General features: G+C 48.2%; 1 protein-coding gene across 1 annotated transcript; it reads right to left on the bottom strand.

Annotated features, from left to right (window-relative positions):
• Positions 1-386: 386 nt before the first annotated feature.
• ephb2a (eph receptor B2a) lies at positions 387-11,840 on the bottom strand. Its single transcript, XM_068744446.1, has 16 exons — positions 11,783-11,840; positions 7,943-8,007; positions 6,898-7,582; positions 4,897-5,052; positions 4,312-4,647; positions 4,050-4,174; positions 3,427-3,589; positions 3,195-3,303; positions 2,987-3,051; positions 2,751-2,873; positions 2,424-2,671; positions 2,107-2,322; positions 1,888-2,037; positions 1,501-1,694; positions 1,251-1,406; positions 387-495 (listed from the first exon to the last, which is right to left on the bottom strand). The coding sequence occupies exons 1-16, from the start codon at positions 11,838-11,840 to the stop codon at positions 387-389; spliced, it is 2,958 nt and encodes a 985-aa protein (XP_068600547.1).
• Between the last annotated feature and the right edge of the window lie 1,910 nt (positions 11,841-13,750).

Here is a 13,750-nt window from a genome sequence, read left to right as displayed (position 1 = left end):
GAGGGGCAACGGGAGACAATGTCCCATCGAGGGGCAATGGGAGACAATGTCCCATCGAGGAGCAACGGGAGACAATGTCCCATCGAGGAGCAACGGGAGACAATGTCCCATCGAGGGGCAACGGGAGACAATGTCCCATCGAGGAGCAACGGGAGACAATGTCCCATCGAGGGGACAACCCCTGCTCATTATAAATAAAACCTCAGAAACATGACGACTGTTACCTGAACACATGGCAGCTATCAGAAAACCACTCAGCAGCTGTGCAAACTCCTGAGACAAAGTCTAGCGCTGAGACGGTGAGGCTGGGTGCAGGTCTTCAGCCCTTCTCAGACCTGGTGGTGACTGGGGTTCCTACAGGAAACAGAACCATTCTGGTTCTGGCTTCAGACCTCCACTGAGGTGATCTGGGTCAGCTGGGCCCTCATGGACTGGATGCTGTTGAGGATCTTCTTCTGGTGACCGGCCAGTGTCACTCCCACTCTGTGGATGTCCCTGAAGAGAAACGTGTGTCAGTTCGACTTTGGTGTGGACTTCTTTAAGACCTTATAATGTCCAAAAATACTTTTAAATTGAACTTCATTCAATGGAACACTTAAAATTAATGGTTAAGAAATTACGAGACATACGAGTGCTTTGACATACGAGCGCTTTGACATACGAGCACTTTGACATGCGAGCGTTTTGACATAAGAACGCTTTGACATACGAGCGCTTTGACATATGAACGCTTTGACATATGAACGCTTTGACATACGAGCGCTTTGACATATGAACACTTTGACACATGAACGCTTTGACATACGAGCGCTTTGACATACGAGCGCTTTGACATATGAACGCTTTGACATACGAGCGTTTTGACATACGAGCGTTTTGACATACGAGCGCTTTGACATACGAACACTTTGACATACGAGCGCTTTGACATACGAGCGCTTTGACATACGAGCGCTTTGACATACGAGCGCTTTGACATATGAACGCTTTGACATACGAGCGCTTTGACATATGAACGCTTTGACATACGAGCGCTTTGACATACGAACACTTTGACATACGAGCGCTTTGACATATGAACGCTTTGACATACGAGTGTTCTGAGACACGACCAAACCTATGAGCAATATTGTACTTTGAGATACGAGTAGCTTGAAGACGCCGGCGCTAAATGGCTGCGGGTCTTAGTAGCTATAAAGTGCTGCGTCTCCTTGAGTCAAACATTGACCATATGTAACGTAGTCCCGTACTCTATGCTCATCTGAGACGCCGTCTCAAAGCTGGTGAAGCCTCCGTTAGCGAAGCTCTCCTTGTACTGGCCCATCTTAATGGCATCCAGCCACTCATCCACGGTGTTGAAGGAGGAGAAGTCCGGAGCGCTGCGATCAAGTAGAGGCAGGTGGACACTGTTGTCCACAAAAAGACAAAAAAGGACAAAGACATCCAGTGAGAGTGAATTTCGGAGGTGATTCGCAGCGACGGATAGCCCCTCTGCGATACCTCGATGACATCGGCGTCGTGGCCTTCAGGCTGTCAGGGCTGCGGATCAGTTTGTCCAGGTTGCCGACGAGCTGACTGAACTTTGGCCGGCTGTTGCGCTCTTTTTGCCAGCAGTCCAACATCAGCTGGTGCAGGGCACTGGGGCATTCCATAGGGGGTGGCAATCTGTAGTCCTGCTCTAGGGCATTGATGACCTAAAGGGTTGTCATTAAAAGCCATTTTGGGTCTTGTAACGCCTGATCATTGCGTGATAAGATTTGCTGCAGCTGTTGGACAGTCGGCCACATGATATTTGAACCGGGTCAATGCCTGCACTTTATACAATCTCATCTGACTCACCTGTACAACAGCGATATCACCCGGAACTGAATCAAGGGTTTTACTCACATCCTGGTTGCTCATGTCCCAGTAGGGCCTTTCTCCGTATGACATCACCTCCCACATGACTATGCCATAGCTCCAGCAGTCACTGGAGGAGGTGAACTTCCTGTACTGAATGGCCTCCGGAGCCGTCCACCGGATGGGAATCTTCCCTCCCTGGGAAAACCAGTGGGCATTATAGGAAGGTGTTGATTTATGGATGTCGATTGAATGATGAAGACTCACCAGGGCACAGGTGTAGGTGGGGTCTGAAGTGTCATCCTCGATGAAGCGAGACAGCCCGAAGTCGGACACTTTACACACCAGGTTGCTGTTGACCAAGATGTTCCTCGCTGCCAAGTCTCGGTGGATGTAGTTCATGTCACACAGGTACTTCATCCCGGCTGCGATGCCACGCAGCATTCCCACCAGCTGGATGACAGTGAACTGTCCGTCGTTTTGCTTGAAGCAGAAAAGGATTCCTGATTAATTGACGACGACGGAACATTGTTGGGGCTGAACAAATTGATTTTCCTGCAAACGAGTCAGCATCTCTTCTTTACCCTGAGGAAGGAGTCAAGCGATCCATTCTCCATGAACTCTGTGATTATCATCACGGGGCTGCTCTTGGTCACCACCCCCTCCAGATGGATGATGTTGGGGTGGTCAAACTGGCCCATGATCGATGCCTCGCCCAGGAAGTCCCTCCTCTGACGGTCTGTGTAGCCGACCTTTAGTGTTTTTATCGCCACGAGCATCTCTCTCTTCCCAGGCTGTCGGAGGTTTCCACTGCACACCTCTCCAAACTCTCCTGGAGGGAAGGAGGGGAAAGAACGTTCCGAAAAGCACAATGTCATACCTTACATCTGCCGTGGACTGTTGTCCTTTACCTGCACCGATAACTTGTTCGATCTTGACACAAGCGATGTCGATCTCTTTGGCAAACTCTCTGACAGCTTCATTGGGGTCTTCATAGGTGAATGGGTCGATGTAGATCTTCATTCCTGGCAACACTTCAACGGGGAGAAAGAAGAGACAGCAAGAGCCACAGGTGCTGTGATGCTGACGACTCGTACGCGAGAGCAGGAGCGACCGAGCTGCTGGCGTGCTGTCGACTGCTACTCACTGTGGCCACTGGTGTAATGATGCAGCTTGTCCGTGCACTCCGATTCGGTTCTGTCTGAACCTCTCCTGCTGGGAACAGCCACATTTTCAAGGAACGTAACTAACAGATCCGTCTCCAAAGTGATTGGATCGAGGGATGTCAGGGAAGCTCTGACGAACCGGAGTCAAACACAATCCTTGTTTCATGAGCGGCAGCATGGCTGACTCACCTGCAGCAGAGAACTATCAGTACAGTGACAGCTATGATGAAGACGACCCCGGCAGCGGCTGAGCCGATGATGAGGGGGAGCTTCTCCTGGAGGCTGGAGTTATACTCTTCTACAGGTCAGGGAAGATACATGATTGATTGGAAAATAGATTACCATTGGTGACCATTTGCAATGCCCCCCAGGACCAGGGGGCATGTGCAGCTTTCCCTGTATATTTGAGGATCCTTCCTACCGTCGGTCATTGTTTGGAAGAACATTTTCCCACTGAACCGTCCAAATCCAGCAACAGTTCGAGCCCGAACTTGAAAGACGTAGATAGTTCCAGGAGTCAAGCCTCGTATGACCGCAGTGTTGGTCTGACTCCTCGTAGCAGAGGAGTTTGTGTCGGCTTGGTTCTGAAATGTGCATCAAAAAATAATGAGCAGGGGGGGGATCAAACAAAAGAATACTGTGGGTGGTAGTATAAATAAACCACTGGCTCAGGATCTACTAGGATGAACCAGTGCTTTGAGTGGGCCGGACCGTACCGGGACGGAGTTCCGGCACTAAAACTATCCCTTGAGCGAAGCGGCACCTCCAAGCGCCAGGAACGAACCTCCAGCGTTCCGGTACGCTCTGTTTTAATCCTTCACAAGCTGCACCGCTGCTTTCCGTAGCCGCACATCAGCCTTCATTACCCATACTGCCCTGTGCTTTACGAGACAAGTGCCCACTGTAAACGTGTCACCCAAAGAAGGGTCCGGCTCTTTAGACAGCGCGATCCTTCGGATGATGAACGTTCTCCTCAGGTACGCAGTCAGATGCGCCTGCAGCCGGCTTTTAAGTGGAACAAGACGCGGTACTGATTGATGTTACCTTCTTGTAATACTGCAGTTCATAGTCCAAGATGTTGCCATTGGGTTGGTCGGGCTGGGACCAGGACAGCGTGATGCTGCTCGGGCTTCTGCCCACCTGGTGGATGATGGATACCGTTGATGGCGCTAAGGACAAAAGGACAGATGACAAAATCAGAGGCTGCAGAACAGTCTGAACATCAGGCAGCTAAATGTGCAACTATTAGACCAGCTCACGGCCGCTCATCACATCAGAGCGCACGTGAAACGCGCGCTGGCCTCACCAGCCTGGTTGGTGGTGATGTTGACAGAGGAATGTTGTGGTGAATGAGGACTCTGGTCTGACACACCATTGACAGCTTGTACTTCAAAGGTGTACTGTGTGTGAGCCAGCAGGTCGCTGACGAGGACGCGGGTGTCGGTCAGTCCCAGCTGGCGCGGGGCAAACTGCACGTCGTCCCCACAGCGGGTGCAGCCGCCCCGCCCGCTGCCGCAGCGCTTACAGATGATGTTGTAGACCACATCTTCGCGCCCACCGCCCTCCCGTGGGGGGTGCCACCGCAGCCTCAGGGAGGTCTCGTTCACCATGGAGATGACATTCTGTGGCGCGGATGGAACGGCTGAAAAGGACAAAAATCACACAAGCACAGACACAATTCCTGAAACAGAAGAACCGAGCTTCTGATATCGAGCGGCATGGAGGCGCTGCTGCTAGCGACCTTCAGCTCGCCATCGTGTACCCGGCGACTCGTCTTCCTCGTGGCAGCGCCCACAGATGCCCTGTCCATGCGCTCATCAACTGGACATTCCTACTCAGCTGCTGTTTGCAGCAGACACACTGACACCCCAGAGCGTGTGCGCAGACATACTTGTGCAGGGCCTCTGTGGCGGCTCGGAGTTAGCGCGGTAGAAACCATGGCGACAGACGCAGTTGGCTGCTCCCTCACTGGCGGTCCTGCTGTTGGTGGGACACTGCAGACATGCGTGGTCTCCCTGTGCGGCCTTGAAGAATCCTGACACACAAGCTGTAAAGGATGAACACGTCATTCAAGGGAATCCCCGTCAACACGTCCAGGCGCCTTCGTCTCATACTTTCCCATGTATTTTGTCCTGGTAGTCCAGATTTCTACACACAGCAAGTACATTCCATTCAGAATTATAACTATACTACTACTACACCAGCCACTCTCATGTCCTCCCTCACTACGTCCATGTATCTTCTCCTGGGTCGTCCTCTAGTCCTGTTCCCTGGCAGTTCCATCCTCAGCATCCTTCTACCGATATAGTCCCCGTCTCTCCTCTGGACATGTCCAAACCATCAAAGTCTGGTCTCTCTGACCTTGTCTCCAAAACGTCTAACCTTCACTGTCCCTCTGATTGTCTCATTTCTAATCCTGTCCAACCTGGACACTCCCAAGGAGAACCTCAGCATCTTCATCTCCTCCACTTCTAGCTCCGCCTCCTGTCTTCTCCTCAGAGTGTAATAATTAATAACGATATTGTCAGATTTGAGTAGCTATTTGTTTATTTAATATGACATTATCAATTCTATTTTATGAAATTGTAATAATTTAGTTAAAAAGTGCTGTACGAAGAGAAACCTCTCGATGTTTATTGTGTCTCAGGTGACCTCATAACGTTCAAGTTAGCATGTGTGCAAGCGCAACCGATAAAAAAGGTCATGCATATTTTATTCATTCATTTACCGAACTGTGTTGTCCGTTATCGGGTCGCGGGTCGTGCTGGAGCCTACCCAGCAGTCAACGGGCAAGAGGTGGGGTACACCCTGGACAAGCCGCCAGTTCATCGCAGGGCAACACAGAGACAGACAATCAGCCACACACACACTCACACCTACGGACAATTTAGTGTAACCATTGCCAAAGTGGCCTAATTTTTGGGAGGTGGGAGGAAGCCGGAGAACCCGGAGAGAACCCACACAGACACGGGGAGAACCCGGAGAGAACCCACACAGACACGGGGAGAACCCGGAGAGAACCCACGCAGACACGGGGAGAACCCGGAGAGAACCCACGCAGACACGGGGAGAACCCGGAGAGAACCCACACAGACACGGGGAGAACCCGGAGAGAACCCACGCAGACACGGGGAGAACCCGGAGAGAACCCACGCAGACACGGGGAGAACCCGGAGAGAACCCACGCAGACACGGGGAGAACCCGGAGAGAACCCACACAGACACGGGGAGAACCCGGAGAGAACCCACGCAGACACGGGGAGAACCCGGAGAGAACCCACGCAGACACGGGGAGAACCCGGAGAGAACACACGCAGACACGGGGAGAACCCGGAGAGAACCCACGCAGACACGGGGAGAACCCGGAGAGAACCCACGCAGACACGGGGAGAACCCGGAGAGAACACACGCAGACACGGGGAGAACATGCAAACTCTTCACAGTAAGGCCGCCAGTCAGATTCGAACCTGCAACCTTCTTGCTGTGAGGCAACAGCGCTACCCACTGTGTCACCATAATGCTTATTTGGTAAACATAAATGAAAAGCTGTTGAGCCTGATAAAAGAGAAGTAATGTGCTCCAGAGTAAAGGTTTGCTTGGAGCCAGCTTCAAAGAATCCTCTAATAATCCTGTCCCGTCGTTGAAACCAGAGGAGTTCCCACCAAAGTTAGGTTACGTCTAAGATTTTCCACCGAGCTTCTGTTAAAGGTGGAGGATTTTGCAACTGCAAATGTGGTTTTTTTCTTTACAAATTTGTTGTGAAAACTCATTTAAATGTGGGTTTTCACATTGTGGCTAATAGTGCTGATTCCATGTTTCGTTGAAGAATTCAACGTTTCAGACGTGACTCAGTCTAAGACCGGCCGCTGCGGGACACTGGTGGGACGCGTACCTCTGCAGACTGTGCCGTTCTCCGCCGCCTCATATCCGGCTTTACACATGCAGCGCCCAATCGGCACCATCCACTCCCCATCGCCGTTGCAGTACAGTTTTAGGGGTACATCCACCTCCTCGCCATTGGGAATGCACACCCCCCTGGCTGCGACCAGAGAGGAACTCTCTGCCCCGGACAGGGTCTCAGAAAAGGCAGCGCCATTCTGGATCACGCGGGGACACTTCCTGTAGTAAACTCGCACAGCAATGAGCGACATGCAGGCGCCGTAATCCTGAAATGCCAGGTAGAAGCCATTCCGTGACGCAGGTCCAAAACTCCGGACTTCACTGTTGATCTTCATGATGCGCCCGCCGAGATCAACCTGGGAGAAGCTCTCATCAGCAGCGATTGTGTCCACTTTCACCCAGGGATTCTCCATCCAGGGTGGGGACAGTTTGGTGGCTGTGTCCGAGTCGGACTCGTAGAAGTACAGGTTGAAGGTTTCCTTGCAGGATCCGGGGACGTTGGGTATGGAGCCACAATCGCGCACCGAGAACTTCATCTGGACGTGGATGCGTTGCGCGCCGTGCCGCCGGATGTATTTGGTGCGTACCCAGTTGTTCTGGCTGATAGCGAAGACATTGCACACCTGGTATGTCCGGATGGTGTTCATGCTTTCATCATAGCCACTAACTTCTTCCCACTAGAAGACATACAAAAAAAACACAAAACTCTGAATGCAGTCGTACGTTAGAAATGTACAAAACCTGCAATGATAAGGAAAGTCTTCCAGCAGGCCAACACTTTGGGTTTTGTGTGAGCATCCTGCCATGTCTTATGGGGTTTGGACGACTTTGCAGGAAGCGTCTCTGTTTACAGAGAACCCCCGTTTTACCTTCAGAGGCCATTATCCTTACATGCTGTTTCATTCCAAAACAAAAGTTCCCAGAATTCCCAGAAAATTCACTTCATCTACTTTCACAATGTAAAAAAAAAGACGCAATGTGTACTGCGTGTACATTTCTACTGGTTTCGTGTAATTGCCTTGGCTTGTTCTACTGACCCCCTGTGATGGGTTGACGGTCCAGCCTAGTTCTGCTGTGGCTGTTGTTGAATCCATCAGTACCTCTGCATAGGAAGAAGAAGATGGGCTGTTACGGAGGGGTAATCGTTACGGGGCATCGGTGATATTAAACGCTGAAATCGCGGGCATTACTCTGTAGCTGAACTGAAGATCGGAATTAGCTTCTGCTGGATTTGTAACAGGAACAGTTTGATCACTGTATTCTTAAAGAATGAATTCCTAAACTTCTATGAATGTGTTTCTTGTTTTTCTACATCGCCGTATCTATCACAATTTCAGAGAATATTACCAAAATGCTGGAAACCTTCTCTCCTTATTCACTTTCCTGAGCTGAATAAGGGGAGCAGAGCATTTTTATGAAATTAAAAATAGAAAATTTTGACTGCAGTTTTGTTTGCAGTTTATTCATTTATCTTCTCGGAGCTGAGACAATCGTAATCATCTCGCCCTCACCCGCTTCGGAGCTGACAACTGCCGAGAAACAGGGCACACCCTGGGCAAGTCGCCAGTTTCTCATGGCGCCACACAAAGAGTAACACCTGGACAATTTGGAGTTGCATGTTTTTTGGTGGCGGGAGAAAGCCGGAGAACCCGGAGAGAACCCACGCAGACATAGGGAGAACATGCAACCTCCTTGTTGTGAGGCGACAGCACTACCTACTGCTCCACTGTGCTGTCGCTGTTGTTTTTAGTTGCAGTTTCTTTGTTTCTAGTTTTAAATATACTGTACTGACTATGGTAAGAAGTCGCACTGAATAATAACAAGAACAATAATAACAACAGCTATAATAATATATGCACACATATATATATATATATAAATATATATATATATACGTGTGTGTACATATACACAGATGTGTGCATGTGTGTAAGAGAGAGAGAGAGCGAGAGAGAGAGAGCTCTTGTTGTGCTTTTCTCTGGATGATTCAAAGAAAAGTAGGGCAAAGAGGAGGAGAGACTAGGCCAAGTCCTGCACACATAATCCTTGCAGGCCATGCCTCTATGTTTATACCACGCTGTGTATACCACGTTGTGTATACCACACTGTGTATACCACGCTGTGTATACCACGTTGTGTATACCACTCTGTGTATACCACATTGTGTATACCACATTGTGTATACCACTCTGTGTATACCATTCTGTGTATACCACACTGTTTATACCACGCTGTGTATACCACACTGTGTATACCACACTGTGTATACCACACTGTGTATACCACACTGTATACCACGCTGTGTATACCATGTTGTGTATACCACACTGTTTATACAACGCTGTGTATGCCATTATGTGTATACCACTATGTGTATACCACTCTGTGTATACCATTCTGTGTATACCATTCTGTGTATACCACACTGTTTATACCATGCTGTTTATACCGCACTGTGTATACCATTCTGTGTATACCACACTGTTTATACCACACTGTTTATACCACACTGTGTATACCACACTGTGTATACCACACTGTGTATACCACGCTGTGTATACCATGCTGTTTATACCACACTGTTTATAACATGCTGTGTATACCACACCGTTTATACAATGCTGTGTATACCACGTTGTTTATACCACACTGTTATACCACACTGTATACCATTATGTGTATACCACACTGTTTATACCGCGCTTTGTATACCACACTGTTTATACCACGCTGTGTATACCACACTGTGTATACCACACTGTTTATACCACGCTGTGTATACCACACTGTTTATACCACACTGTGTATACCACACCGTGTATACCACACTGTTTATACCACGCTGTGTATACCATACCGTGTATATCACACTGTGTATACCACACTGTGTATACCACACTGTGTATACCACGCTGTGTATACCACACTGTTTATACCACACTGTTTATACCACGCTGTGTATACCACACTGTTTATACCACACTGTGTATACCACACTGTTTATACCACACTGTGTATACCACACTGTGTATACCACACGGTGTATATCACACTGTGTATACCACGCTGTTTATACCACGCTGTGTATACCACACTGTTTATACCGCACTGTGTATACCACGCTGTGTATACCATGCTGTGTATACCCCGCTGTTTATACCACACTGTTTATAACATGCTGTGTGTACCACACTGTTTATACAATGCTGTGTATACCACGCCGTGTATACCACACTGTGTATACCACACTGTGTATACCACACTGTGTATACCATTCTGTGTATACCACACTGTGTATACCATTCTGTGTATACCACGCTGTGTATACCGCGCTGTTTATACCACGCTGTTTATACCACGCTGTGTATACCACGCCGTGTATACCACACTGTGTATACCACACTGTGTATACCATTCTGTGTATACCACGCTGTGTATACCGCGCTGTTTATACCACGCTGTTTATACCACGCTGTGTATACCACGCCGTGTATACCACGCTGTGTATACCACACTGTGTATACCATTCTGTGTATACCACGCTGTGTATACCATTCTGTGTATACCACGCTGTGTATACCATTCTGTGTATACCGCGCTGTTTATACCACACTGTTTATACCACGCTGTGTATACCACGCTGTGTATACCACGCTGTGTATACCACGCTGTTTATACCAGGAGGAAATATTTCAGGTTAAGTCAGAATATCTTGACCAAGGAGGACTTGCGTGGGAAAACTGCGCTGGTGTCTGCGCTGATGGAGCCGCAGCCTCAAAGGCTTCGTAAGTAGAGTCAGAGAAAGAAACCCAGATGTTATTGCTACGCACTGTTTTTAGCACCGTGAGGCCCTCGCTGCAAAAACCTTACCAGCAGATCTAGCTCCTGTGTTGGATGATGTCGTGCGCATTGTGAACTTTGTGAAGACGCGACCTTTGAAATGTCGCTTATTTGCGTCTTTGTGTGAGGAAATGGGAGCGGAAATGTGTAAAAATTTCAAGTTGATTGGGTTACTAGTTTCTGAGTTATGCGCTCGGACAGACAAACAAACAGACAGACAAACAGACGGACCCAATTGCAATACCCTCGCCTCCCCTTCGCAGAGGGTAATAAACCCTGACATGGTCATGTGACACGACCCCAACGGTCGGATCGGAGAGGGAGGACGAACAGAAGATGGGTCAATGTCTCCAGAGGCAGCATCTATATGCTCCGCAAGAGAGAGACAGACAGACAGACAGACAGACAGACAGACAGACAGACAGATAGATAGATAGATAGATATAGATATAGATATAGATATAGATATAGATAGACAGACAGACGATACATTTTGTATTTGTAGAACTGTGTTTTTATCTCCGCTGACCTACAGCCATCCAACACAATGTTCATTTATGATTTGCATGGCATCAGTGAAAGGAGCAGCTCCACACAGATATGTTGCAGCCATGCAGGGTGACGTTTGAGTAAATACTAGGAAGTCTCCATCACAGCCACACAACTCCAGCAAGTCCAAAAGCCCTCGCTGGTTCCAGTGAGGAGAAAGTCAAGCTCCAAACCAATCCCAATGTAAATATCCTCCAGCGTCTCATTCTTTCAAGAAAAACAAATGCTGTGTCTAATAATTAATATTCGTCTGCCCAGCTACCTCGCTGAAAGAACCTCGTCATTGACGTGTCCCCCAGTCCTCCCCAGTCCTCCCCAGTCCTACAGTGATCTCTGCTCCTGTCCTCAGCCATCCTGCAGGACCAACCCAGAGCTGCCTCCTAGAATCTGCTCATTCTGTGTGAATCATTGAAGCAGGAGACAAACACGTGATGCAGATAAACATAATGGAGCTTTGATGTCTCTGCCGCCTCAGCGCGGGGCCTTACCTCGGACCGGCCGCACCGCAGGCAGCATCCACAGCAGACACAAGATGTCCAGGACCATTGTCCGGCCGGAAAACACCGACGCGTCCATCACGCAGCCGTCCAGCAGCGGGACAGCGGCTGCAGGCTCATTCACAGCCGCAGCGCATCAGCCTCCTCCTCCTCCTCCTCCTCCTCCTCCTCCTCCTCCTCCTCCTCCTCCTCCCCCTCCCCCTCCCCCTCATCATCATCAGCAGCGGCCGGATAAATGATGAAGGGCTGCTGCTCGGGAAAGTCTGGGCGAAACCATCAGGAAGGGGACGGATGACGGGAAAGACGGGAAAGACGCCTTCATCCCAGCGTCCGAATCATCCAAGGATGACGTCAGAGCGTCAGAACTCATCGATGAAGGGTTTAACTGTCTGTTCTTATTGTTATTATTATTACCTCTTCCAAGGAGGTTATGTTTTTGCCGGTTTTTGTTTCTCTGTCCGTCTGTTAGCAAATAACTCAAAAGGTTCCGGACGGGTCTGGATGGAAATGTCGTCCAGACCCGGAAATGTCGGGAACGTTACCAGGAACAGATGATTACATTTTGGTGTAATCAAACTTGAAATGTTTCGTTAACGTTGCAGTCAATGGAACTTCAACATTTGTTCGTGAATAACTCAATTGATTATTGACCGATGTTTGTGGAATTTCTCACAGTCATGTAGGGTGGGGGGCTCTAGCTCACCACCAAAGGTCATCTTGATCAGATCCAGAATGAGGTCAGGAAAAAATATTACATTTTAACATTAAACCCATTTATGGATTCAAGAAATAAACATAAACTCTGATTCACTTTGACTTCTCATGTTGCTGTTTAAAGATACCAGAACAATCTAGACCCTTCTGGTGCTGATCCAGATCACCGTGTGGACGCTGTAGATCCAGTTAGGAGGGGAACGAGCTGCTTGGGGGAGGTCTGTGCTCTCTGAGTGCTTTTCGCGTTATTATATATTTTAGTGATTAAGAATGGAACCTGTATAACAGATACCACGTCAGGTCCTGGTAAAGACGGGTTCTGCATGGGGCCAAATCAGCGGCCACTGTTCAAACGTTGTTATCTTAAATTGTGTCAAATGTACATGTCCCCTCTCTAAGATAGGTGAAAAAGGTATTTTTGTATATCTATACTGTGTCATGTTTATTTTGCATATATTTAAAGTAATTTCTTTGGCTTGTAAGATATGTAGGAAATTCAAATGTTGCTTCTTTCTCAAGCCATTTTCATGGATTTTGCTGATACCTACAAATGTGTTTGCAGAAAATGCATCGCTGATGTGAGAACGGAGAATAGGTTCCCTATAATCTCTGGATTACAGATCCAGCACAGCCAACGACGCCACAACACGGATGATAAAGCGTTGATCATCAGCAGTGCCACTGCCTCCTGTGTCGTGCATTTGGGTCTGAAAACCAGTACGGTATAACAGATAATTTGATCATACATGTAATAATACTTTGTTATGTTAAAAAATGAAGCAAATCAAGTTCAATTCATGTATGTCATCCATTTATGTCCAGCTGTTGAAAACGATGCATACATTGCCAGAATGAACATTATTTATTTGATCTTTGCAGAAATAATCATCTAGTGGTATTCTCAATAGCTTTAATGCATTCCCTGACTCAGAAAATATATACTTTGACACCAAGATTGACCTTCTAAGTGGCTTGGAAGCCGAGATATTGGCATGTATAGATTTTACATGGCGGAAATCAAAGATGGCCGCCATCCGCCATCTTGATGAGGCGGCTCCCACCAAAAATTGAAAGCTATGGTGATGTAGAGCACATAAAAAGATTTTGGTGCTTTTATCCACCGTGTCCCCATTTTACTTAAATCTGGTCCTAGGCCACCGCACTATTAGGAGCCTTCATGCAGTGTCCCAGGACAGATTGTACTGAAGGAGAAGGTACAATAAACGTGTGTTAGTATTCCTTCTG

Source organism: Brachionichthys hirsutus, chromosome 2 (assembly GCF_040956055.1).
Source record: "Brachionichthys hirsutus isolate HB-005 chromosome 2, CSIRO-AGI_Bhir_v1, whole genome shotgun sequence".
Taxonomy (NCBI): domain Eukaryota; kingdom Metazoa; phylum Chordata; class Actinopteri; order Lophiiformes; family Brachionichthyidae; genus Brachionichthys; species Brachionichthys hirsutus.
The sequence above is the reverse complement of the archived record's forward strand: the minus strand, read 5'-3'. Positions and strand labels throughout refer to the sequence as shown.

Bases quoted from the DNA above. Each gene is read 5' to 3' on its own strand.
- ephb2a (XM_068744446.1), bottom strand. From the start codon at position 11,840: ATGGTCCTGGACATCTTGTGTCTGCTGTGGATGCTGCCTGCGGTGCGG. The intron at 3,304-3,426 runs GTAGGAAGGATC...CCTGACCTGTAG, and splicing joins CTTCCAAACAATGACCGACG to AAGAGTATAACTCCAGCCTC. The intron at 2,672-2,750 runs GTAAAGGACAAC...CCTTCCCTCCAG, and splicing joins CGAACAAGTTATCGGTGCAG to GAGAGTTTGGAGAGGTGTGC.